This window comes from Electrona antarctica (assembly GCF_951216825.1).
Source record: "Electrona antarctica genome assembly, chromosome: 24".
NCBI classification, from domain to species: domain Eukaryota; kingdom Metazoa; phylum Chordata; class Actinopteri; order Myctophiformes; family Myctophidae; genus Electrona; species Electrona antarctica.
In genome coordinates, this window is record NC_136803.1 from 2,273,487 (window position 1) to 2,299,649 (window position 26,163).

General features: G+C 46.6%; 1 protein-coding gene across 1 annotated transcript in view; it reads right to left on the minus strand.

The window, feature by feature from the left end:
* Nucleotides 1-26,163, minus strand: part of LOC306916877 (dedicator of cytokinesis protein 9-like) — a gene marked incomplete at both ends in the record, with an annotated part of 149,899 nt that overhangs the window by 81,355 nt on the left and 42,381 nt on the right. The window contains 10 exons of the mRNA XM_079494962.1: nt 4,454-4,576; nt 8,731-8,813; nt 9,817-10,029; nt 11,706-11,843; nt 13,811-13,951; nt 14,751-14,828; nt 16,061-16,122; nt 17,384-17,558; nt 20,911-21,045; nt 23,545-23,640. Of these exons, the coding sequence (XP_079351088.1) occupies nt 4,454-4,576; nt 8,731-8,813; nt 9,817-10,029; nt 11,706-11,843; nt 13,811-13,951; nt 14,751-14,828; nt 16,061-16,122; nt 17,384-17,558; nt 20,911-21,045; nt 23,545-23,640 (1,244 nt within the window). The remainder of the gene's footprint in view (nt 1-4,453; nt 4,577-8,730; nt 8,814-9,816; nt 10,030-11,705; nt 11,844-13,810; nt 13,952-14,750; nt 14,829-16,060; nt 16,123-17,383; nt 17,559-20,910; nt 21,046-23,544; nt 23,641-26,163) is intronic.

Sequence of the window (26,163 nt, forward strand, 5' to 3'; positions counted from 1 at the left end):
TAGATAGATAGATAGATAGATACAGAGAGAGAGAGATACAGAGAGAGAGAGATACAGAGAGAGATACAGAAATAGATAGAGAGGAGAGAGAGAGAGAGAGAGAGAGAGAGAGATAGAGAGAGAGAGAGAGAGGAGAGAGAGAGAGAGAGAGAGTGTTCTAGGTAGGTGTGAGCGGGTGGAAAGGAACCCAGCAGCCAGGGCTGTAGGACTGAGACAGAAATTCAGCCCCGGACATCTTCGCGGAATTTGGCCCAGATTGGCCAAACCACAACCAGCACAGCACAGATACTCTACTGAAAGCCCACCAGAGGGTCGGCCCACCAGAGGGTCGGCCCAGCGGGCATGTGTCTGGTACGTCCTGTGGCCAGTCCACCCCTGTACTGCCAGCAGCATGGATGCATTCATCAGGAGCTTCAGTAACGCTCCAGTAATATCATTCTATCCAGTCTTTGCTGCTTGGCTGACCAGACCTGGCAACGCTGCCAAAGGCTCTCTGCAGCTTAACAGGAGCATTTAATGATTACGATAAGAGTGCTTTAGCCAACATAGTTTAAGCATTTACATTTTCCCCAATAAAACCACTGTAAAAAATAATGAAAAATAATGATTGCTTCAGACAGCGGTGAGGAAACGTTTCATGTTGCTGAGGCCAAATGTTGATCATGAGGATTGGATGAAAAATAGACCCTCGACCAGCTTTGGTTCGGCTTATTGAATCACTTGATATTTAATGACAGAATATAAATTATAATAATGTATTAGCCCTGCAGTTCAAAGCCATGCACTGCGGTTGTTGGCATATTGGTTAGAACTTAGAGGTACTTTCCTATGTGGATTATGATGGGGACTTTCTCCTTTAACCCATTTTGACCTGGGAACGATTCTACAAATTTCTGAAAAACCCATGTTTCTATGTTCTCAAACATTTTCATGTCAAGGACCCCCATCTGAAAATACGTTGTTCCACGGACCCCCCCTGAAGCAATGATTAGAGTTAAAAATCACACCTGTGTGAACTGAGTGGTGTAAGGTCTGTCTGACGTAATGAAATCATGTCTGACGTAATGAAATCACACCCGGGTGTGATTTCATTACCTGGCTTTGTTTGTGCAGAAAAAATGAGCATGGTTGCTATGTTCACCCTGTTCACCCGGGTGTGATTTCATTACGTCATTACAACAGGGTGAACATAGCAACCATGCTCATTTTTTCTGCACAAAAAAGCCAGTTGTAGGAGTGGTTTACACCACTCAAAAATCACACCCGTGTGAACTGAGTGGTGTAAGGTCTTATATAGCCTGTCTGACGTAATGAAATCATGTCTGACGTAATGAAATCACACCCGGGTGAACAGGGTGAACATAGCAACCATGCAATATTTTTTCTGCACAGACTAACAAAGCCAGTTGTAGGAGTGGTTTACACCACTCAAAAACGTTTGTATATGGAGTATATGGAGTCTGCATATGGAGTCTGCATAGACTCCATATTTGGGCATGCCTGACAAAGAACTCCATATACAGGCATAAAAGGGACACAGACATAATATCTGGGTGGGGCATGCATTTCTAACTTGCATCGTTCCAAGTAGGCAGTGCCCAACGGGCACCACTGTAGAGGCTCCAACAGGCACCGTTCTGGTGTTTTAACTAAGCATTATGTTATACTTTAGCTATTGAAAAATAGCAGATCTACAAGCTCATAGCGCGCCACCGAGTGGCGCGCTATGAGCTTGTAGGTCTGCTATTTTTGAAAAATCGTGAAAATGCGGCACAAATCTTTGAATATATATTCTTTCAGAAGACTTTTTTTTTAATTTCGACGTCAGGCCTAAATGGGTTAACAGAACAGTATTTAAGACCATTTAAATCAGAGCGCCCAGCGGAGCACATTTAGCGACGCACCAGGCGCCATCCCGGAAGAAGCTGAAGTAGCTAGATGTAGCCAAAACACTCCCGAGGCGATCGACAACAACGGGAGGTATGATTAATTCTAACGCAACTAGCGACGGGACCACGATGGACCGTCTAACACATGATCTTTGCTTAGAATTGGACGGAATGATTTAGATCAAGAGTTATTCACGTTTTAAGATTTTCCATCTGATCGGCTAAAACGGGGGGGAAACATTTTGGATGACGTCCCAACCGGAAATAACATTGAATGTTGCCCAACATTCCCAGCCCTGTGGAGCGATGCGATCGGTTTTGATATCAATAAATCTCCGTCCTTTTATTAATCTCCGTCCTGAGCGCTGGGCGTTACTATTTTTTCTTTTTAAGATATTTGGTTTTGCGTTTTGCCTTTATTGATAGGGTACAGTAATTAGACAGGAAAGGGGGAGAGAGATGGGGAGTGACACGCGGCAAAGGCCGTTGGGCTCGGGAGTCGAACCCGCGGCACGCCGTCCGGCTGGCTTGGCAGCCTAGGTGTGGGAACATGGCGTATACCTTAGCGAAGGACTTCTGCCCGTCGTACTTGAGGTGTTTTGGGTAGACGTAGAGGTGGTTGTTGTAGATGGTGAAGGGCTGCGAACACTTGGCGATGCAGGGGACGAACTCCTCCACCTCCAGGAGGGCGCTGCCCGGCCCGTTGCCCTCGAAGTTCTTCACGGGGATGTAGGAGGAGGTCACGCAGTCTGCACACACAGAGGGGAGGGGAGGGGAGGGGAGCGGAGGGGAGGGGAGGGGAGGGGGAGGGGAGGGGACCAGGGTACGACATGTTTAACATCATTGAGACCTGGAACACAGCTGTGTCACCTTAACTTTTAACCACATTAAGCGTAATTATAAACTTTAGCTGTTGAAAAACAGCAGATCTACAACCTCGTAGCGTGGCACCGAGTGCCACGCTACGAGGTTGTAGGTCTGCTTTATTATTTTTTTAAATGTGTGCAAATCTTTGAATATAATAATAATAATAATGAATTGCATTTTTATAGCACTTTTCCAAGTGCTCAAAGCGCTTTACAATGGTTCATCCATTCATACATTGGGAGGTGAAGCGGTCACACACCAATGGTGGCGAGCGCACACTGACCAACTCATTGGAGGCAATGTAGGGTTCAGTGTCTTATTGCCCAAGGACACTTCAACATGTGGACAGGAGGAGCCGGGATACGAACCGCCGACCCAGGGATCATTGGACGACCTGCTCTACCTCCTGAGCCACAGCCGTGAATATATATTCATATCTTTGCTTCTGGGTGGTCTCTGGCTTACTGGTCATATCTGGAGCCACATTGTCAATGGTTACATCCAGGTTCCCCAAGATGACTGGAAGCTTGGCCATCTTCTCAGGTCTGGAAGGACAGGGAGGGAGGGAGAGAGAGGTAGAGAGAGAGAGAGAGAGAGAGAGAGAGAGAGAGAGAGAGAGGTAGAGAGAAAGGTAGAGAGAGAGAGAGAGAAGAGAGAGAGAGAGAGAGAGAGAGAGGTAGAGAGAGAGAGAGCGAGAGAGAGAGAGAGAGAGAGAGAGAGAGAGAGAGAGAGAGAGAGCGAGAGAGAGAGAGGTAGAGAGAGGTAGAGAGAGAGGTAGAGAGAGAGAGAGGTAGAGAGAGAGAGAGAGAGAGAGAGAGAGAGAGAGAGAGAGAGAGAGAGAGGTAGAGAGAGAGAGAGAGAGAGAGAGAGAGAGAGAGGTAGAGAGAGAGAGAGAGAGAGAGAGAGAGAGAGAGGTAGAGAGAGAGAGAGAGAGAGAGAGAGAGGGGTAGACAGATAATTAATCCAAACCGTGCGTGCTGGATATCATAAGATATTCCTTAATTTATACATGAATAATAAACTGAACTGAACTGAACAAATGTCGGAGTGATGAGCTGAAAATAGCAGATCTACAAGTCACGATGCAACATGTCCTGAGCTACTTTCAGCGCCGGTCGTGACAGCAGCATTGCATGACAAAGTGTATATATATATATCTGGCTTCACCGCGTTCTGAAGACATGTGTCTGAGGATGTGCAGAGGCATGGAGGGGCTGAGGAGAAACGTACTCAGAGCAGTGGGTTCCGAAAAAGAATTCAGCCTGTGACCCAGAAGAGAAATGTGATGTCTCTCCCCGGGACCAAGAGTAGTGAAAATAGCAGATCGGCTATGTCCACTAGTTTGGGTCCCGGGCAAATGTTGAATTTTTATTTTTGGGTCTCGAGCTAAAAAGTTTGGGAACCACTGACTTAGCCCATTCTGGGCGGGAACCCCTTTTGGTGTTTTAACTAAGCATTATGTAATACTTTAGCTATTGAAAAATAGCAGATCTACAAGCTCATAGCGCGCCACCGAGTGGCGCGCTATGAGCTTGTAGGTCTGCTGTTTTTGAAAAATCGTGAAAATGTGGCGCAAATCCTGACAGAAAACTGTCAGGATTTAGAAGCCATTTTATAAATTTCGACGTGAGGCCTAAATGGGTTGAAGGACCAGAGACAGAGGAACGGGGGGGGGGTGCTGAGAGGAGAAAACATACTTCCTAAAATCCGTCAGAAGTTTGAACATGTCTTCGTCCGACATCCGGCTGCTGTCCTGTCGGTAGAGCGCCGAGAAGCGGGAGCTTTTGTCCAGAGTCCCCGAAGCGTCTTTGAACACGGGCCTATCAGAGAGGAGACACAGAGACACGAGCCTATCAGAGAGCAGACACAGAGACACGGGCCTATCAGAGAGGAGACACAGAGACACGAGCCTATCAGAGAGGAGACACAGAGACACGAGCCTATCAGAGAGCAGACACAGAGACACGGGCCTATCAGAGAGGAGACACATAGACACGGGCCTATCAGAGAGCAGACACAGAGACACGGGCCTATCAGAGAGGAGACACATAGACACGGGCCTATCAGAGAGGAGACACAGAGACACGAGCCTATCAGAGAGGAGACACAGAGACACGGGCCTATCAGAGAGGAGACACAGAGACACGGGCCTATCAGAGAGGAGACACAGAGACACGAGCCTATCAGAGAGCAGACACAGAGACACGGGCCTATCAGAGAGGAGACACAGAGACACGAGCCTATCAGAGAGCAGACACAGAGACACGAGCCTATCAGAGAGGAGACACAGAGACACGAGCCTATCAGAGAGCAGACACAGAGACACGGGCCTATCAGAGAGGAGACACAGAGACACGAGCCTATCAGAGAGCAGACACAGAGACACGGGCCTATCAGAGAGGAGACACAGAGACACGAGCCTATCAGAGAGCAGACACAGAGACACGGGCCTATCAGAGAGGAGACACAGAGACACGAGCCTATCAGAGAGCAGACACAGAGACACGGGCCTATCAGAGAGGAGACACAGAGACACGAGCCTATCAGAGAGCAGACACAGAGACACGGGCCTATCAGAGAGGAGACACAGAGACACGAGCCTATCAGAGAGGAGACACAGACACGAGCCTATCAGAGAGCAGACACAGAGACACGGGCCTATCAGAGAGGAGACACAGAGACACGAGCCTATCAGAGAGCAGACACAGAGACACGGGCCTATCAGAGAGGAGACACAGAGACACGAGCCTATCAGAGAGGAGACACAGAGACACGAGCCTATCAGAGAGCAGACACAGAGACACGGGCCTATCAGAGAGGAGACACAGAGACACGGGCCTATCAGAGAGGAGACACAGAGACACGAGCCTATCAGAGAGCAGACACAGAGACACGGGCCTATCAGAGAGCAGACACAGAGACACGAGCCTATCAGAGAGGAGGCACAGAGACACGAGCCTATCAGAGAGCAGACACAGAGACACGGGCCTATCAGAGAGGAGACACAGAGACACGAGCCTATCAGAGAGCAGACACAGAGACACGGGCCTATCAGAGAGGAGACACAGAGACACGGGCCTATCAGAGAGGAGACACAGAGACACGAGCCTATCAGAGAGCAGACACAGAGACACGGGCCTATCAGAGAGGAGACACAGAGACACGAGCCTATCAGAGAGCAGACACAGAGACACGGGCCTATCAGAGAGCAGACACAGAGACACGGGCCTATCACAGAGGAGACACAGAGACACACAGACGCACAGTTCAAATGCACCGTCACATACACACATACATGCACGCACGCACGCACGCACGGCACGCACGCACGCACGCACGCACGCACGCACGCACGCACGCACGCACGCACGCACGCACGCACGCACAGGTCCAATACACCGCGCCACACGCACGAACAACGCACGCACGAACAAACGCACGCACGCATAAAAGCCAAAAACAAATCTTAAAAAAATATATAAGACCAAGACTAAATCTGAATTTGCTGTCTAAATGACCACTGCCTCGCACGCACATACACACCAACAAAAGAACATCATTCCTCCTCTGCAGCTTTGCTCTGGATTTGTATGCAAATAACTTGCCTGAGATGAGATGCCCCCCCCCCCCCCTCCGTTGTAAATGTTGGTCTGAGAAGAAAACCAATAAATCAAGCTGCCCAAGAGATGCTCCACGACAACTCTCTGAAAACAACTCATTTGAAGTGCACTGGCTGCAGCCTCGCGGGTGTTATTGATGCTATTGTTTTCTTTTTCTTTTTCAGTGTACCTGGACCTCAAGGTGACGGGCATTCTGTACTGGTGTTGTTTCAGTGTACCTGGACCTCAAGGTGACGGGCATTCTGTACTGGTGTTGTGTCAGTGTACCTGGACCTCAAGGTGACGGGCATTCTGTTCTGGTGTTGTGTCAGTGTACCTGGACCTCAAGGTGACGGGCATTCTGTACTGGTGTTGTGTCAGTGTACCTGGACCTCAAGGTGACGGGCATTCTGTTCTGGTGTTGTGTCAGTGTACCTGGACCTCAAGGTGACGGGCATTCTGTACTGGTGTTGTTTCAGTGTACCTGGACCTCAAGGTGACGGGCATTCTGTACTGGTGTTGTTTCAGTGTACCTGGACCTCAAGGTGACGGGCATTCTGTACTGGTGTTGTTTCAGTGTACCTGGACCTCAAGTTGGAGAGCATTCTGTACTGGTGTTGTTTCAGTGTACCTGACGGGCATTCTGTACTGGTGTTGTTTCAGTGTACCTGACGGGCATTCTGCACTGGTGTTGTTTCAGTGTACCTGACGGGCATTCTGTACTGGTGTTGTTTCAGTGTACCTGACGGGCATTCTGTACTGGTGTTGTTTCAGTGTACCTGACGGGCATTCTGTACTGGTGTTGTTTCAGTGTACCTGACGGGCATTCTGTACTGGTGTTGTTTCAGTGTACCTGACGGGCATTCTGTACTGGTGTTGTTTCAGTGTACCTGACGGGCATTCTGTACTGGTGTTGTTTCAGTGTACCTGACGGGCATTCTGTACTGGTGTTGTTTCAGTGTACCTGACGGGCATTCTGCACTGGTGTTGTTTCAGTGTACCTGACGGGCATTCTGTACTGGTGTTGTTTCAGTGTACCTGACGGGCATTCTGTACTGGTGTTGTTTCAGTGTACCTGACGGGCATTCTGCACTGGTGTTGTTTCAGTGTACCTGACGGGCATTCTGCACTGGTGTTGTTTCAGTGTACCTGACGGGCATTCTGTACTGGTGTTGTTTCAGTGTACCTGACGGGCATTCTGCACTGGTGTTGTTTCAGTGTACCTGACGGGCATTCTGTACTGGTGTTGTTTCAGTGTACCTGACGGGCATTCTGTACTGGTGTTGTTTCAGTGTACCTGACGGGCATTCTGTACTGGTGTTGTTTCAGTGTACCTGACGGGCATTCTGTACTGGTGTTGTTTCAGTGTACCTGACGGGCATTCTGTACTGGTGTTGTTTCAGTGTACCTGACGGGCATTCTGTACTGGTGTTGTTTCAGTGTACCTGACAGGCATTCTGTACTGGTGTTGTTTCAGTGTACCTGACGGGCATTCTGTACTGGTGTTGTTTCAGTGTACCTGACGGGCATTCTGTACTGGTGTTGTTTCAGTGTACCTGACGGGCATTCTGTACTGGTGTTGTTTCAGTGTACCTGACGGGCATTCTGTACTGGTGTTGTTTCAGTGTACCTGACGGGCATTCTGCACTGGTGTTGTTTCAGTGTACCTGACGGGCATTCTGTACTGGTGTTGTTTCAGTGTACCTGACGGGCATTCTGCACTGGTGTTGTTTCAGTGTACCTGACGGGCATTCTGCACTGGTGTTGTTTCAGTGTACCTGACAGGCATTCTGTACTGGTGTTGTTTCAGTGTATCTGACGGGCATTCTGTACTGGTGTTGTTTCAGTGTACCTGACGGGCATTCTGTACTGGTGTTGTGTCAGTGTACCTGGCGGTAGGGCTTAAAGGACAACGTTAGCTTTTTTCAACCAAGGTTCATGTTTTAGGTTATTAGAGAAAGTAAAAGATGAGTGTTCATTTTTTTTAATTTGCTGCTTTCTTTCGTTTTAGGGATTTTAGCTGTTTTTGACAGGGGGGCGGGGGCATTCAAGCTAGCAAAAACTAAAACAAAATAAAGCAGCAAAAAAAAAAAAAAACTCATCTTTTACTTTCTCTAATAACCTAAAACATGAACCTTGGTTGAAAAAAACTAAAGTTGTCCTTTAGTACCAGCAAGTGACCTTGCTGGTACTAGTTGACTAGTTTTTGTATGCCGCAAGATCAGATAGAACGCTAGATTATAGTCACCAATACAGTTTCTAAATGTACAAATATTATTGTTTGTTTTTTGTTTTTTTACATAATATGTAGTTAAACAACTAGTCGAGTAGTAAACTAGGCAACTAGTAAACATCCCTAGCAGTGAAAGCCCTACCTGGCGGCCCAGGCGAAGGGCATTCTGTACTGTCCCAGTCGGCTGCAGGCCGTCTTGGCGTTCTTCAGCACCTTCTGCGCCACCTGCCCCAAGGAATGATGGGAAATGTAGTATTATTATTCAGGAGAGGGTATGCTAAGACATACAGGGTTTCCGTCGGTTTCACCTGACAAAAAGACTAGTGGTTGGGAACCTCTGCTATAGATTGTTTTACGGCGGATAGCGACCACAGCCAAACCACAATGACATTGTAAAAAACTAGGGTCACCAGCAGGTTTAATGTGGTTAAGCTGGCTCGAGACACTAGCGTTCGAGGGCTGTGGAAGACTCGCCTGGCTCGAGACACTAGCGTTCGAGGGCTGTGGAAGACTCGCCTGGCTCGAGACACTAGCGTTCGAGGGCTGTGGAAGACTCGCCTGGCTCGAGACACTAGCGTTCGAGGGCTGTGGAAGACTCGCCTGGCTCGAGACACTAGCGTTCGAGGGCTGTGGAAGACTCGCCTGGCTCGAGACACTAGCGTTCGAGGGCTGTGGAAGACTCGCCTGGCTCGAGACACTAATGACTTTTTAACTACGCAAGTTGAGCTTTAGCCAACACTATAACTCAATTATTCAGTTACAGTAAGTGGGCTAATGTTTTAATGACTATGGAGAATGGTTAAGCAATCACAATTAAAAAAAGAAAATCCATAAAATGACCTGCAAATTTCATCGCAAAATCAAGGGGTTTATGTGTCTAATATAATGATCCTTAAACATTTTGGGCGGGAACCCCTTTTGGTGTTTTAAGCATTATGTTATACTTTAGCTATTTTTTTTGAAAAATCGTGAAAATTTAGTGCAAATCTTTTAATAAATATTCTTTCAGAGCCAACGTTTTTTAACTCAAATCTTTGCTTCTGGGGGGGTTCCTGGAACAACATTCAGATGGGGGGTCGGCGGCCAATTACATATAATCTTGGGGGTCCTTGACATGAAAATGTTTGAGAACGACTGACACAGAAACATGGGGTTTTTCATAAAACTGTCAGGATTTAGAAGACATAATTTTGTAGAGGTTCTAAATGGGGTTAATGGTGTGGTATACCTTGGCCGAGTCGGAGCTCTTCATGTAGGGCTCGGTGCAGTGCGCGATGCCCCCCTGGAGCACCTTCTCAATCTTGGCCACCAGGAAGATCTCGGGGTGGGGGCATGTGACGGAGAACACGCCCTGCCGCGGGTACTGGAGCGCGCCGTCCAGGAGCCGACCCGCTAGCCGGTGGACCGCCAGGGAGCTGTCGCTGGCGCCGCCGCCGTTGACCTGGGGTTGGTTTATAGACAGAAAAATGTTTTTATTTTTTTTTATTTTTTTTATCCCACGATTTTGTAACCCATTTTGTGTCAATAGGCCTATCTCACAGCCCATCTTTCACGCCCACTTCCGGTAAATAGTGGTGACTTTAACATGAGCATTTACACGTTTTTTTCTCTGGAGAATCTAAGTACATTTTCTAATGTAAAAATGTGACAGACCAATATTATTATGAAGCAAACAATATGGTAAATCAGCTCGAACAGATAGAACAAACCTTACCTTGAGAAAACAAAAGTTGTAGACTTCTTAAATTACCTCTGTTAACATGAAGCGTCTTATGGAGTGACGTCACGCTATCACCACTAACCCCGAAAGGGGGCGTATTAAGGGGGGCGGGGAAATTCTGTGAGATAGACTTATTATCTAATGTGATCCTGGGCTCTACACACCCTCCGCCAAGCTGGGGAGAGCAACGGACTTGAACTCATGCTTCCTTCATGCCCGAGTGTCCAAGTTGCTCCTTTACACCTGACAGGGGGGAGTTTCCCTGGTTGGACGTAGCGCGTGGAAGGAACACGTTATTCCAACCAGTTCCTTTCCCCTCCATCAGGCACCCGGCGGTCTTGGTCTTTAGAATAAAATTGAATTTAGTTTTAGTCGCATTTCATGTCATCTGAAATGTCTCGATGTTAGTCCAGTTTTAGTCGACTAAACATCGTAATATTTTTAGTCGGTGCTCCATTTTCGTCACCGTTAAACCCCTTATCCCTAAAATTCTTTGCCTATTTTTACTATTTTGCTAAACATTTTTGAATAGTTCAAATGGCCAGTCTACAAGCTCACAACGTGTCAATGTAGATTGGCTAGTTGAACTATTCAAAAATGTTCAAAATGGTAAAAAAAAAAAGGCAAAGAAGTTTAAGGATAAGGGGTTTAGCGGTGACGAAAATGGAGCTCTAAAAATCTACAGTTGATTCAGTCGACTAAAATTTATTTTTGGCGGGGCCTTTATGGCGTCGTCATGGCTAATTTTACTCTCTGTTGCACTCAGAAAATAGCAGATCTACAAGCTCACAACGCATCGCGCTGCGACGCGTTGTGAGCTTGTAAATCTGCTATTTCTCAGAGTGCAACCGAGCATTGTCCCGTTAGTTGTACTAGATCTCTCCACTAGTCCCTCCGTCCATAACATTTTAGTCTAGTTCTTATTTGTCGACGAAAGTGTCAATAATATGTGACTCACCGTGAATGGGAGACTGCCGTTGGATTTTTTTGAATTTTCGTTTTTTCCATGTCATATGAAAGCAGGGAATCATAGCTTCAAATTGACATATTGGTTGTTCAGTTTGACCCACCAGTTTTGGAGATATGGCTTATAGAGTAATGTCTTGCAGAGAAACAGCGAGTTGAGAAAACAGACTGAAATGTTCACTTCTGTGGACTCTAACATTACACCTAGCTACATGTTTAAGCATTTATTTCATATTTACATGTCGATTTCAGCTCTGACATTTATTTCAGACATGCTCTAGTATGTGAAGAGTCTGCCTGTGGTATTAACTCATTTAAAAAAAATAAAAAAATAAAAAAAGTGTTTCTCCTCTGGTGAAAAGCTGGAATTTGAGCGATGGCAGGCTCTCAGTCAAATCTGGTCACATTTAGCCTTACTCCACACTGACCTGGTGCTCCGACGACCCCCCGCCCGGACCAGAGGTCATCTGTCGGACCAGCGGGTGGTTGAGGTCCACGTGGAAGTCTGCCGAGATCTTCCTGCCGTTCACGACGTCGAAGAGCGACAGGACCACGTAGAACGGCTCCACCTAGTGGACCGAGGGAGGGAGACACGGGACAGGAGACACCACAACGTGAAGTGAATGTGAGCGCCGGTGCTAACCCAAAAAAATAGCAGATCTACAAGCTCATAGCACGGCACCTAGTATAAAAGCTCACAGCGCCATGTGATGTGTTGCGATCAGTCATTGTTGCACGACACCCCCTAAATGACTTATTTTCCTATTGATTGGAGTCAAGTTAACCACAGTTGTTGACTTAAGCACTGTGTGTGTGTGTGTGTGTGTGTGTGTGTGTGTGTGTGTGTGTGTGTGTGTGTGTGTGTGTGTGTGTGTGTGTGTGTGTGTGTGTGTGTGTGTGTGTGTGTGTGTGTGTGTGTGTGTGTGCATGTGTGTGTGTGTGGCGAGAGGGTCAATAGGTCGTACTCAGACATATGGACATACACACACACACACTCTTGGGAGCACCGCTCGAAAACAGAGAGAGACAGAGGGAGAGGGGGGGGGGGGGGGGGGACAGCAAGGGAGGGAGAAAAAAAGAAAGAAAGAAGCACCTATATTAATCCATCATTTCCCTCACATGCATTTATGTTTCCATGGGTTCAACTTCAAACTCATCTTTCCATCAGCTCATACCGCCGTGCACCCCCCCACCCCCCCCACCCCCCCGCTCATGCCGCCGTGCACTACCCCCCCCACCCCACGTGTGTGTGTGTGGGCTATGTGTGAATACTGATGATTGTGCATGTGCGTGTGTGTGTGTTGCAAGGGGCAGGGTTTCCCAGCAGCAGCAGCAGACACACACACACACACACACACACACACACACACACACACACACACACACACACACACACACAGCCAGACAGACCTCTGGGACGGGACTGACAGCAGGAAACCGGCTTCAGACACAACACTGATGCATGATGGGAGGAACCAGGCTGTCCACTCCCCCCTCCCCCTCCCCCCCATACCCCCCCACCTCCCGTGCCAGCGGGCCGGGCCGGGCCTGGCCAAGGAGGGCGTCAACAGCACTCTGTGATCTCCATAACTGATTTAGACGTAGCTCTCATCTTGCGAAAGCCACATTTCCCAGAATTATGAGAAAAGCTAAGTGGATTTCCGCACTCTGCTCGCGTGTCATGTTTGAGCGTCCGTGTGCGTGTGTGTGTGTGTGTGTGTGTGTGTGTGTGTGTGTGTGTGTGTGTTTGTGTGTGTGTGTGTGTGTGTGTGTACACAGATGTGTCATTCCAACTCTTTGAACTTTTCCTGATCTTTCCTGAAGGTTTTCTGAAAATGCAGGTTTAATTCACTGATTAGTGAATGCTGCTAATTCTACTGAAAAGAAGCGTCCACCAGAGGAACTCTATGAATAAAGAAGCGTCCACCAGAGGAACTCTATGAATAAAGAAGCGTCCACCAGAGGAACTCTATGAATAAAGAAGCGTCCACCAGAGGAACTCTATGAATAAAGAAGCGTCCACCAGAGGAACTCTATGAAAGAAGCGTCCACCAGAGGAACTCTATGAATAAAGAAGCGTCCACCAGAGGAACTCTATGAATAAAGAAGCGTCCACCAGAGGAACTCTATGAATAAAGAAGCGTCCACCAGAGGAACTCTATGAATAAAGAAGCGTCCACCAGAGGAACTCTATGAATAAAGAAGCGTCCACCAGAGGAACTCTATGAATAAAGAAGCGTCCACCAGAGGAACTCTATGAATTCAGGGGATCTGAATAGAATTAACATAATTATAACACCTTGGCAAATGCCAACGTTTTCTGACAACTAGTAAAAAATCCCTAGAAGTGAAAGCCCTAGTGAGCATGTGTGACTGTGTGTGTGCGACTGTGTGTGTGTGTGTGTGTGTGTGTGCGACTGTGTGTGTGTGTGTGTGTGTGTGTGTGTGTGTGTGTGTGCGACTGTGTGTGTGTGTGTGTGTGTGTGTGCGACTGTGCGGCTGTGTGAGTTTGGTAAATGGGTGATGGGTCACCCACGTTGGTGGTGGGTCCGTCTTGGCTGTCGGACACACAGCTCTGCAGGTTGAAGGCCAGGTCGTTGCAGCTGACCAGGACTCTCTTCCCGAACTTCTCCTCGAACTGACGCACGTCCGGCTCGATGCCCGAGAAGTCCAGTTTCTACGGAAACACACACAGGTCGTTTAAAAAAGCACAGAGGGATTTCAGTGTTGATTTTGACAGACTTTTTTTTTTTTCATAGTCTTTTGAATTTGTTTTCATTCCGTTTTTGTCACGTTTTTGTCAACTGATTTTTTTTTAACGTTGAGTCTAGTTTTAGTCGACTAAATCTAACGTTTATTTAGTCGACTAAAATGGATTTTGCAGAGCCCTGATGGCATCTTAATAATGGCTGATTTCAGACTTGTAGATCTGCTATTTTCAGCATGCAACCAAGCATATAATGACTTGTCATTTAGTTCTACTGGTTCTCTTGTCCACTAGTCCATCATTTTAATATAGTTTTTTTATTTGTTGATGAAATTGTCAAATAGTCTTAGTTGTATTGGTCATAGCTTAGTTTTTATTCAGTTTTTGAGTTTTTGAGTCGACGAAATCAACACTAATCTTCTCCACAACAGCCCATATTAACAAAAATGATTAGCTGTGACTGTAAGCTTGTCAATGTATAACAGAACAGTATAACAAAACAGGATAACAGAACGGTTCGCTGTGATTGGTCACCTGTGTGTCGGGGTATAATAACAGAATGATTGGCTGTGATTGGTCACCTGTGTGTCGGGGTATAATAACAGAATGATTGGCTGTGATTGGTCACCTGTGTGTCGGGGTATAATAACAGAATGATTGGCTGTGATTGGTCACCTGCGTGTCGGGGTATAATAACAGAATGATTGGCTGTGATTGGTCACCTGTGTGTCGGGGTATAATAACAGAACGATTGGCTGTGATTGGTCACCTGCGTGTCGGGGTCCAACGTGAACAGTTTGAGGCGAGTGGTCTCACTCCTCATCTTGGACTCCATATCTCGAGCAGTCTGTCAAAGAAATACAAAAATAACAGGAAAGGAGGGAATGATGCTTGTCAGCGGTGGCCGAACGGATTGCAGAGCGGTCTTGATACCGGAAGGTCGCCAGTTCGAATCAGCGGTCCGACACGTTAAAATTACCACCGCTGAAGTGCCCTTGAACAAGGCATTGAACCACTACGATGAAATGTGTTCTATGAGCAGGGCCTGGCTGGAAACAAGTTCTTGAGCTTAGCCCAGATACCCTGGGTAAATATAGTAATCATTTCATTTCATTTCATTTCCAATGCAGCCTCAATGTGATGTAGAGCAGCCCCAATACTCTATGAAGTGATTGACTGATTGATTGATTGATTGATTGATTGATTGATGTACAGTATGTGGGGGGGGGAAGGAGGGGGGACTTGATGGGATGATGGGAATTAAAGGGGCATTCCACTCATTTTCAACATTTTACTATGTCATTAATATACATTAGAGTTGTTGTGTGGAAATAATAAAAAAAAGTCCCCCCCATTCTGTGTTTCCTAGAACTGGAGATCTGAAAAAAAATCATTAACATGGTGAAACACATCTTGATGATGTCATCAAGATGTGTTTCACCGATCCCCACAAGCGGTCAGGGCGCCTGTTCAGGGGAGGGAGGAGGTGGGGGGGATAGCGTGTACCTCCACATGCGTTACGCCCCCCTAGTGAGACCTTTCACTGTCGGGTGTAAAAAAGATGTTGGCTTGATGGCCCGGGTATCGGAGGAGACCCGAGGCTTTCTTCACCCTCCCAATGACTGATTGTGGGGGTTAGCAGAGATGGAGTACTTGTAGAGAGGCTGGGGAATTGGGAATTGGCTATACTAAATTGGGACTTGAAGGGGAGAAAATGTTTTTATTTTTTCTTGAAGGGGCATGTTTTGCACAATAAGTCTTTTCATTATGTCTGCCCACGATCTCTTTGATTCATACAGTAGGCTACGTTTATTTACCTCAGTCACTGATACTAAATCTGATTATTTTATTTTTATTTTTTCTATGAACCTGTGACTATGAACCTGTGACTGTTATAAAACGGAAATAAAAAGATTTTGAAAAGAAAGATGTGTTTCACCATGTTAATGATTTTTTTCATGCAGCTCTAATGTATATTAATGACAGTAAAATGTTGAAAATGAGTGGAATGCCCCTTTAAGACGACAAAGACGGCGTGTGTTTAGCGTGTTGCAGAGAATGAGAGAGCATTAAGGGTACCTGAAAACTGTCCTGGAAACTCCCAGACGAAGGGTCCGACTCTGGTTTCCCCATCTCGTCGTCTGTGGACAGATTAGCAGGAGGAGAAGTTGGCAAACTGGAAGGATATGGAACTTAATCCATTGAGACCTGGAACGCATCCATGTCACGTTAGCGTTTAACCACATTAACCATTAACCCCTTTTGGTGTTTTAAACATTATGTTATAATTTAGCTATTGAAAAATAGCAGATCTACAAGCTCATAGCGCGCCACCGAGTGGCGCGCTATGAACTTGTAGGTCTGCTATTTTTGAAAAATCGTTAAAATGTGCCTTTTTCTTTCCGAAAATTGTCATGATTTAGAAAACTTTTTTTTTTAAATTTCGACGTCAGGCCTGAATGGGTTAAACACAGGAGACAGGTTGGCACCTCTGACAGAGACACGGAGAGAAAGACTCCATCAGAATCAGTGGTTTTCCACATACAGTCGTGAATAGTTTAACCCATTTTGACCCGAGATCAGATTCTAAAAATGTCTTCTACATCCTGACAGTTTTCTGAAAAAGCTATGTTTCTATGTCAGTCGTCCTTCGATTTCTCAAAAAATAGCAGACCTACAAGCTCGTAGCGCGCCACTCGGTGGCGCGCTATGAGCTTGTAGATCTGCTATTTTTCAATAGCTAAAGCATAACATAATGCTAACACCAAAAGGGGTTCATGACCAACATGGGTTAAATGAGGAAACATCCCCGATATCAATTATTCAGCGAGCCGCGGCTGGTCTGCACACATTTTGATTTAGTCATCTAAAAAGTTTTAGCCGAATAAATATCACAAGATTTTGTCGACAAATTTGTTCGCATGCTGAAAATAGACTATTTTCACACCCGAGCACAACCAAACATAAAATGACTTTTAGTTCCACTGGATCTCTTCTCCACTAGTCCCTCCCTAAAATTTTAGTCTAGATTTATTTGTCGACGAAATTGTCAATATATTATTTTGTCTTAGTTTATTTAGTTTTCGTACAGTGAAAAACTGTAGTCGACGAACATTTTTCGTCATAGTTTTTTGTTAATTGAATTAACAATGCTCAAATCAACACACCGCACGTGCGCGCGCACGCGCACACGCGCACACGCACACACACACACACACACACACACACACACACACACACACACGCACACACACACACACACACACACACACACACACACACACACACACGCGCACACACACACACACACACACACACACACACACACACACACACACACACACACACGCACACACACACACACACACACACACACACACACGCACACACCCACACCCCCACCGTCATGGAGGTCCCCGTTCCTCCGTTCCTGCATGGCCTGTTCGAAGCAGCTGTGGAGGATCTTGTTGAGCGTGGCGATCCACTCGTCCATCTCCAGCTCGCTGTCGGCCGCCAGCAGGTAGGTGCTCTTGTCCTGCATCTTCAGCTCGAAGGCGAAGCGGCGCACCTTGCTGTTCTGAAAGACCACGCAGGGTAGAGGGTACACGTCCATACATTTAAGACCATCGGACTGTGGCCTCGGAGACCGAATGCATTTCGTTTTCACCAGAAAAAGAAAAAGCCCGGTCAAACGAGCCACATTTCCTGGTCTAGGATGACCACATTAATGATTACATTTGATATTAAATATATTAAATTTTGTCCTACATCCTAGTATTAATATATCTTCTTCACAGCAGCCATATCGACATGAACTAGTAGCCAAGTGTTACCAATGGTAGTAATGGAAGGTATAGGGTATTAAAGTGATATTTGTTTTTGGTTAAAACAAAAGGTGTTTTTGTTAAACGGTTAAAGCACTATTTTCTGATAGTAATCGTTGCTACATAGTGTTTGTTCAGCAACAGGAGTCTCTTCAATAAACAGAAAATACAGTTTCAGGTCAGTTGCAACATTTCAGGAGAGAGAGAGTTTATCAGCTTCATTTGTATAGTATGTGTTCCAGTTTCAATTTTGTCTGCTCATTTTTTTTTCTCCGTGTCATTTCGCTGGTTTAATATCTGTATCCTGTTTGAGTTATCTATGCTGCAAGTGGTTCCCAAAGTGGGGTCGGGGGACCCCCAGGGGTCCTTGAGGGAGTTCCAGGGGGGTCCCCAGGTAAATTATATAGTTTGGAACCAAATGGACCCTTATGGGTCTGTAACTCAGAGAGTGTACAAATGGAACCAAATGAACCCTTATGGGTCTGTAACTCTGAGTGTACAGATGGAACCAAATGGACCCTTATGGGTCTGTAACTCTGAGAGTGTACAAATGGAACCAAATGGACCCTTATGGGTCTGTAACTCTGAGAGTGTACAAATGGAACCAAATGGACCCTTATGGGTCTGTAACTCTGAGAGTGTACAAATGGAACCAAATGGACCCTTATGGGTCTGTAACTCTGAGAGTGTACAAATGGAACGACTCTGAGTGTACAAATGAAACAAAAGTCTGTAACTTAGAGTGTAGGCTACAAACGGAACCGTTTGTACACTCTCAGAGTTAAATTAACATTGATTTTACAATATAAATGGGGGGTCCCAGAGATAGAAATGTCATTAAGTGGGGGTCCGTAGACTAATGCATGTCAAACTGGAGGTCCTAAAATTAAACGGGTTGAGAATCATTGCTAGAGCTCTAAAGATCTTCTCTTACGGGGGGGGATCCCTGGCGTATATTTTCAAATGGGGGTCCCTGGCATATATTTTCAAATGGGGGTCCCTGGCATATATTTTCAAATGGGGGTCCGCGGGCTAATTAGTGTCAATTTGTGAGTCCTTGACGTGAATAGGTTTGGGAACGAGTGCTCTGTGCTGATTGGATAAAGTTGGTACGTCGAACCTGAAATTGCATTTTCTGTTTCATGAAGACCTGGAGAAACACCGTATAGCAAAGAGCAGAGTACCGTCAGAATACAGGGCCATTTAACACTTATCTTAACCAAAGAAAATCACTTACCCTACCTTAATTTTAAAGGATCCATTCCATTTACTGTAGCAGAACCTTTCCCGTGAACAAACATGCACAATAGCAGCGTCCAGACTCTGTTTGACCTGAACGGAATGGAACTTTAATTAGTGTCATTTGGTAAACAACGTGGTGTTTACTTCACACCCTGCCTACGAGTTCATGTCAAAAATGGCGACAAATCAAACTCAGCTTCTTCAACGCGACGGTAGAATCTGTTCTCCTATATGGCGGTGAATGCTGGACCCTGAAGCCAACCCTGCAGAAGGCTCTAGACGGGTGCTACACCAGAATGTTACGTGTAGTGCTCAACATCAGCAAGAGTACCAACGAGAATCTGTCAGCACATTTGGACAAGTGGCGTTTTGGCAACCTTCCTATTCCCAGGTGGCGTTTCTACCCACTCACTCAGCCCCCACAATATGCCTCATATATTCAGGAACAGGAATTCAGGTTTTATTCAGGAACAGATTTGCATCTCCGTCGGGTGCAGCATCATGCCATGCGCTCTCCTGTGTATGCAATCCTGCAGACTGATTAGAGAACTCCTCCTGTGTTTAGGTAGGTCTCTTAAGCCTTGAGGGATGATGTGGCCTAGCTGGGACTGAGGTTCCAGGGACCCCCAGGGGTCCTTGATGTGGCCTAGCTGGGACTGAGGTTCCAGGGACCCCCAGGGGTCCTTGATGTGGCCTAGCTGGGACTGAGGTTCCAGGGACCCCTTGACGTGGGTCCTTGACGTGGCCTAGCTGGGACTGAGGTTCCAGGGACCCCCAGGGGTCCTTGACGTGGCCTAGCTGGGACTGAGGTTCCAGGGACCCCCAGGGGTCCTTGACGTGGCCTAGCTGGGACTGAGGTTCCAGGGACCCCCAGGGGTCCTTGACGTGGCCTAGCTGGGACGGAGGTTCCAGGGACCCCCAGGGGTCCTTGATGTGGCCTAGCTGGGACTGAATCCTCTTGTTTGTTTAATTCACCCTGAAACTGTTCTGGTTTACTCACTGGAAGAGGTTTCTGTGTAACAGTTGGTTGAGTTCACAGAGAACTTTGTTTGGTAAACAATTGAAAATTAAAGGACTGAACTTCAGTGTTCCGACTCTGGTCTAGCGCAGTGGTTCCCAAAGTGGGGTCCGGGGACCCCCAGGGGTCCTTGAGGGAGTTCCAGGGACCCCCAGGGGTCCTTGAGGGACTTCCAGGGAGTTCCAGGGACCCCCAAGGGTCCTTGAGGGAGTTCCAGGGATCCCCAGGGGTCCTTGAGGGACTTCCAGGGAGTTCCAGGGACCCCCAAGGGTCCTTGAGGGGAGTTCCAGGGATCCCCAGGGGTCCTTGAGGGAGTTCCAGGGATCCCCAGGGGTCCTTGAGGGACTTCCAGGGAGTTCCAGGGACCCCCAAGGGTCCTTGAGGGGAGTTCCAGGGATCCCCAGGGGTCCTTGAGCCTTGAGGGAGTTCCAGGGACCCCCAGGGGTCTTTGAGGGAGTTCCAGGGGGTCCCCAGCTACATGATAGTCAGGAACCAAATGGACCCTTATGGGTCTGTAACTCTGAGTGTACAAATGGAACCAAATGGACCCGTTACACTCTCAGAGTTAAATTAACGTTGATTTTACAATATAAATTGGGGTCCCAGAGATAGAAATGCCATTAAATGGGGGTCCATAGACTAATGCATGTCAAACTGGGGGTCCTTGAAATGAGAATCCCTGCTATAGCCGTAGAAAGTTTATGCATGTACCATGTAAACTCTTCATTTCCATTTTCCAGCAAAATTAATCCTTTTTTTTTTTTTTATATAATTTGGGGACCCCTCAAAATAATTTGGCGACCCCCGAGGGGTCGCGACCCACGGATTGAGAACCCATGGTGTACCTGAACAACGCCCATGCAGGAGTCCAGGAAGATGGTTCCTTTGGGCTCCTTGGAGGTCTTCTCATCCTTGTAGAAGTTCAGGTTATAGGAACCGTCTCCCAGCTGGGCCAGATGGAAGTACCTTCTCTTGAAGGACTGGGGAGGAACATAAACCAGAGCCATAGAGTCAGACAGAGTTACGACATTGAGGGGTCGGAAAAATTGAGCGCTCGAGCGCTGTTCACATGCAGCCTGGATGGAGAGGGACAAGATGGAGTTGGAAATACATTGTTTTCAACGAGGGCCAGCGCAAATAAGAGACCTTTTAGGCATGTGTGCAACATGACAACTGTTTTAAAGTATTGTACACGTGACAACTAAAGTCGCTGTAATGTTTATGTTGTACTATTACTAAAATACGATCTAAAATAAAGGGATTTAAGATCATTAAAGCTGGTCTGTTGCCCTGAGTCCAATGCATTTCTGCCAACTTCCGGTCCAGGACTTGTCCCCATTTGTTGACCCCATTCTCAATATATATATATATGAAGCCAATAGAAGTCTATGTAGGAGAGCTGCCATTGGACTGAAGCCCCATGAAGTGACCAATAGAAGTCTATGTAGGAGAGCCTCCATTGGACTGAAGCCCCATGAAGTGACCAATAGAAGTCTATGTAGGAGAGCCTCCATTGGACTGAAGCCCCATGAAGTGACCAATAGAAGTCTACTTAGTACTTAGTACTCACCGGTGTCATTATTCACTTCACTATGTAGTTGTTCTGTCCCCTGTACCATGTTGATCTGTTCCTGTAGTGTACTGTATTGTATTTGTGTATGGACATAGTGTTGGGTGCTAGCACATATGCACACATGGCATCAACGCATGGTGTTGTGTGCTGGCACACTACACTCTGTCTTTCTTTTATCTGTATTGTATTGTGTTTTGTACGGACAGTGTTGGGTGCTAGCACATTGCACACATGGCATCAACGCATGGTGTTGTGTGCTGGCACACTATACACTGTCTTTATTTTATCATACATTTTTTAAGAGCCTGCCCAGGGACTACAGATGGAAATTAGCTTTGGCTAACTCTGGCCCATTTACATTGAGGTGAAAACTGACATGTTGATTAATGAGCTTTGTCCCTGTCAAATAAATAAATATGTAGAAAAGCCTCCATTGGACTGAAGCCCCATGAAGTGACCAATAGAAGTCTATGTAGGAGAGCCTCCATTGGACTGAAGCCCCATGAAGTGACCAATAGAAGTCTATGTAGGAGAGCCTCCATTGGACTGAAGCCCCATGAAGTGACCAATAGAAGTCTATGTAGGAGAGCCTCCATTGGACTGAAGCCCCATGAAGTGACCAATAGAAGTCTATGTAGAAAAGCCTCCATTGGACTGAAGCCCCATGAAGTGACCAATATAAGTCTATGTAGAAGAGCCTCCATTGGACTGAAGCCCCATGAAGTGACCAATAGAAGTCTATGTAGGAGAGCCGCCATTGGACTGAAGCCCCATGAAGTGACCAATAGAAGTCTATGTAGGAGAGCCTCCATTGGACTGAAGCCCCATGAAGTGACCAATATAAGTCTATGTAGAAGAGCCTCCATTGGACTGAAGCCCCATGAAGTGACCAATATAAGTCTATGTAGAAGAGCCTCCATTGGACTGAAGCCCCATGAAGTGACCAATAGAAGTCTATGTAGGAGAGCCTCCATTGGACTGAAGCCCCATGAAGTGACCAATATAAGTCTATGTAGAAGAGCCTCCATTGGACTGAAGCCCCATGAAGTGACCAATAGAAGTCTATGTAGGAGAGCCTCCATTGGACTGAAGCCCCATGAAGTGAACAGAGTTGTCGTAACTCGGTCTACTCTATGGCTCTGGGAGAACATAAACAAACCAAATGGGCCTCTCTTTTCTCTAAAAATACCTCGTAGTGGAGGACAGGGCGTGGGAAATAAAAACATAGGAGAGAATCCACTCCAAACCACAGGCTACTGTAGAAGAAAGACCAATATAGATGTTGTATGGTGACATGAGAATGAAAATGTCCCGGTATTTAAACACATGATTGAAAAGTAGAGGCTTTACTACATCGTAACGTAACCGCACGAATGTAGAGGAACGACTACTTACTATACAAACTATAATGTGGTTGTAAACATGAGTAATCTCCACAGTAACATGACAAGTGCATGTGTGGGGCAGAGGGTCCCAGAGTGGGGTGACCCCCAGGGGTCACTGAAGGAGTCCCAGGGGGTCCAGAGTGAAATAGCCGATCTACAAGCTTACAACATGTCACAGCGCGACACGTTGTGAGCTTGTAGATCAGCTATTTGCAGCATGCAACAATGTGTAACATGACTTATACTGGCTCTCTTGTCCACTAGTCCCTTCCTAACATTTTAGTCTAGTTTTTTTTGTTGACGAAATTGTCAACATATTTAGTCTTAGTTTTAGTCATCGTAGCTTAGTTTTCATTTAGTTTCCATTTAGTTTTCGTCAGTGAAAAAAGGTAGTCGACGAGCATTTTTCGTCATAGTATTAGTCGACAGAAATCAACGCTGCCGTGCACTCACTGAGGTTGACTCCAGTCCAGATGCACTGTGGGTAGTGTAGTTTAGTGTGAAGGTGGTGAAACACTCACCCTCATGGTGACGCTGATGGCGCTGTTCATGTTTCCTTTGTACAGCCAGCCGTGCTTGGAGACCCCTCCCTTCTGGGCGCCCAGCGAGGCTGTGTCCTGTTGGAGGTAACGAGGTAATTAGGACAGGGGGGGGAACGTCGCATTGGGGCGTGGCGGCGCGGCCGGCGCAAAACACAACAACAAGAGACAATGACGCACTCCCTTTGCATTGATGTGGGCTTGAACACACACTGTATACGTGTGTGTGTGTGTGTGTGTGTGTGTGTGTGTGTGTGTGTGTCACTTGACCAAACGCGCACGCACACGCTTACATTATACGCTTGTGATTACGTTAACATTTTAGGACGTACATTTTGTGTACGTCCTAAAATGTTATTTTTTCTAAAAAATGTTTTTGACATTTTCAAACTCTAGCCCTGAAGTTAGAAAAATAGCTGATGATTGAGATTGATTGAGCAGATCTAAGGAAAAAAGCAGATCTACAAAAATAGCAGAAACTAATGCAAGTATGAATCAGGCATTAAACTCAAACCCCAAAACCTAACCTCTACAAGAAAATACATGAGTAAGTTAACTCTGACGCCAACATGAACCATTTCCCAAATGTACGCTGAATGCCATAAAACTACAATTTATTTTGAGAGAAGACCAGGAAAATGTTCCTCATAATTTCCTCAAAATGTTATATTTCTCAAGTTCGACTTTACTACCAGTAGTAGGACATTACTATACTTGTGGGGCCCCCGCACGCACGCACGCACGCACGCACGCACGCACGCACGCACGCACGCACACACGCACACGTCTGTGGTGCTCAACAATTTTCACGTCAAGGAACCCCCTTAATTATCCGTATTTGGCACCTATCTGAAAATATGTTGTTCCAGGGACACCCCCCCCCCCCCCCCCCCCCAGAAGCAAAGATGTGAGTGAATGAATATATATCCAAAGCTCGTAGCGCTATGAGCTTGTAAATCTGCTATTTTTCCAACAGCTACAGTATAACATAATGCTTAAAACACCAAAAGATGTGTGCTGTCCTGAAGGCGTTAAACTCAGCGCTGCAGACCGTCTCCAGGGCCTTTCCAACCACCACATCCTGACCGGCCACTAAAAGGTCAACAGCCTTTATAATCCGATCAATTCCTGAAGCAAGGTAATTATCGGGCCGGTGTATCATGTTGTGAGAGTGACCTCTCTCAATCTAGAGATGTCACAGAGAGCGATGCTCTGTCTGATAGATAGAGAGAGAGAGAGAGAGAGAGAGAGAGAGGTGTGTGTGTGTGTGTGTGTGTGTGTGTGTGTGCGTGCGTGCGTGCGTGCGTGCGTGCGTGCGTGCGTGCGTGCGTGCGTGCGTGCGTGCGTGCGTGCGTGCGTGCGTGCGTGCGTGCGTGCGTGCGTGCGTGCGTCGACATCTGCCAGCATAACAGCAACAAGCCAGTCAGGCCGCTGGGAAATGTAAAGGGAGGTTTTGCCATGTACCATAATATGCTATGCTGAAATAAAGGGTGGCCCTTTGGATTAAAACAAACAAAACAAACAAATAAATATCCAAATTTATAGGACCACAAAATAGCTTCTTTCTACTCGGCCTGTGTCTCATAGGAGGGCTGCGGGCAGTTCAGAAACCCGTCCACCAGTGACATCATCGATGGGGAATCCAAGCTAATAGGGCAGCTGTGTCTCAGGAGGTAGAGCAGGTCGTCCAATGATCCCTGGGTCGGCGGTTCGAATCCTATCACTTCCGGGGCGGGCGGAAGTCACCCGTCTTGTACGCTTATAATGCAGATTTCACTGGCACTATAGCGCCACCCTTTGGCCTGGAGGGCTGGGAGGTAACGTGTTGAGAGCGTCTGTGCCTAAATTGTGAATAGTTTTTTTTAATACTACCAACGAGGGTTGGGTTGTTTAACCCGTTCAGGATGGGACACCCCTTTTGGTGTTTTAAGGATTATGTTATACTTTAGCTTTGAAAAATAGCAGATCTACAAGCTCATAGCGCGGCACTTGGTGCCGCGCTATGAGCTTGTAGATCTGCTATTTTTTTGAAAAATCGTTAAAATGTGGCACAAATCTTTGAATATATATTCTTTCACAGTGAACTTTTTTTTTTTTAAGATTTGTTTTTGGCTATTCTGCCTTTTTTGATAGTATCAAGTGAAGACGGACAGGAAAGAGGGAGAGAGACCTGCAGCAAAGGTGGTCATGAACGGGACTCGAACACGTGGCGCGCTGTCAGGCCAGAGCCTATAAGTGGCATGATGCGCCTGGACCGCTAGGCCAGCGGGCGCCACAGTGAACGTTTTTAACTCATACCTTTGCTTCTGGGAGAAATATTTTCAGATGGGGGTCGGAGTTCAATTACATATATTTTTGGGGTTCCTTGACACAAACATGTTCGAGAACCACTGACATAGAAACATGGGTTTTTCAGAAAACTGTCAGGATTCAGAAGGAATCTGTAGAATGGACCTCAGGTCTGTCTAAATGGGTCAACCGTCAAGGCCTACAGCAGTATGACAGTATGACAGTATGACGGATCACAACGGCAGTAATTGATCCGATATGGTGATGCAGCTTTTTGCTTCTACGGCCCAACAGCCTGGAATAAATTACCAT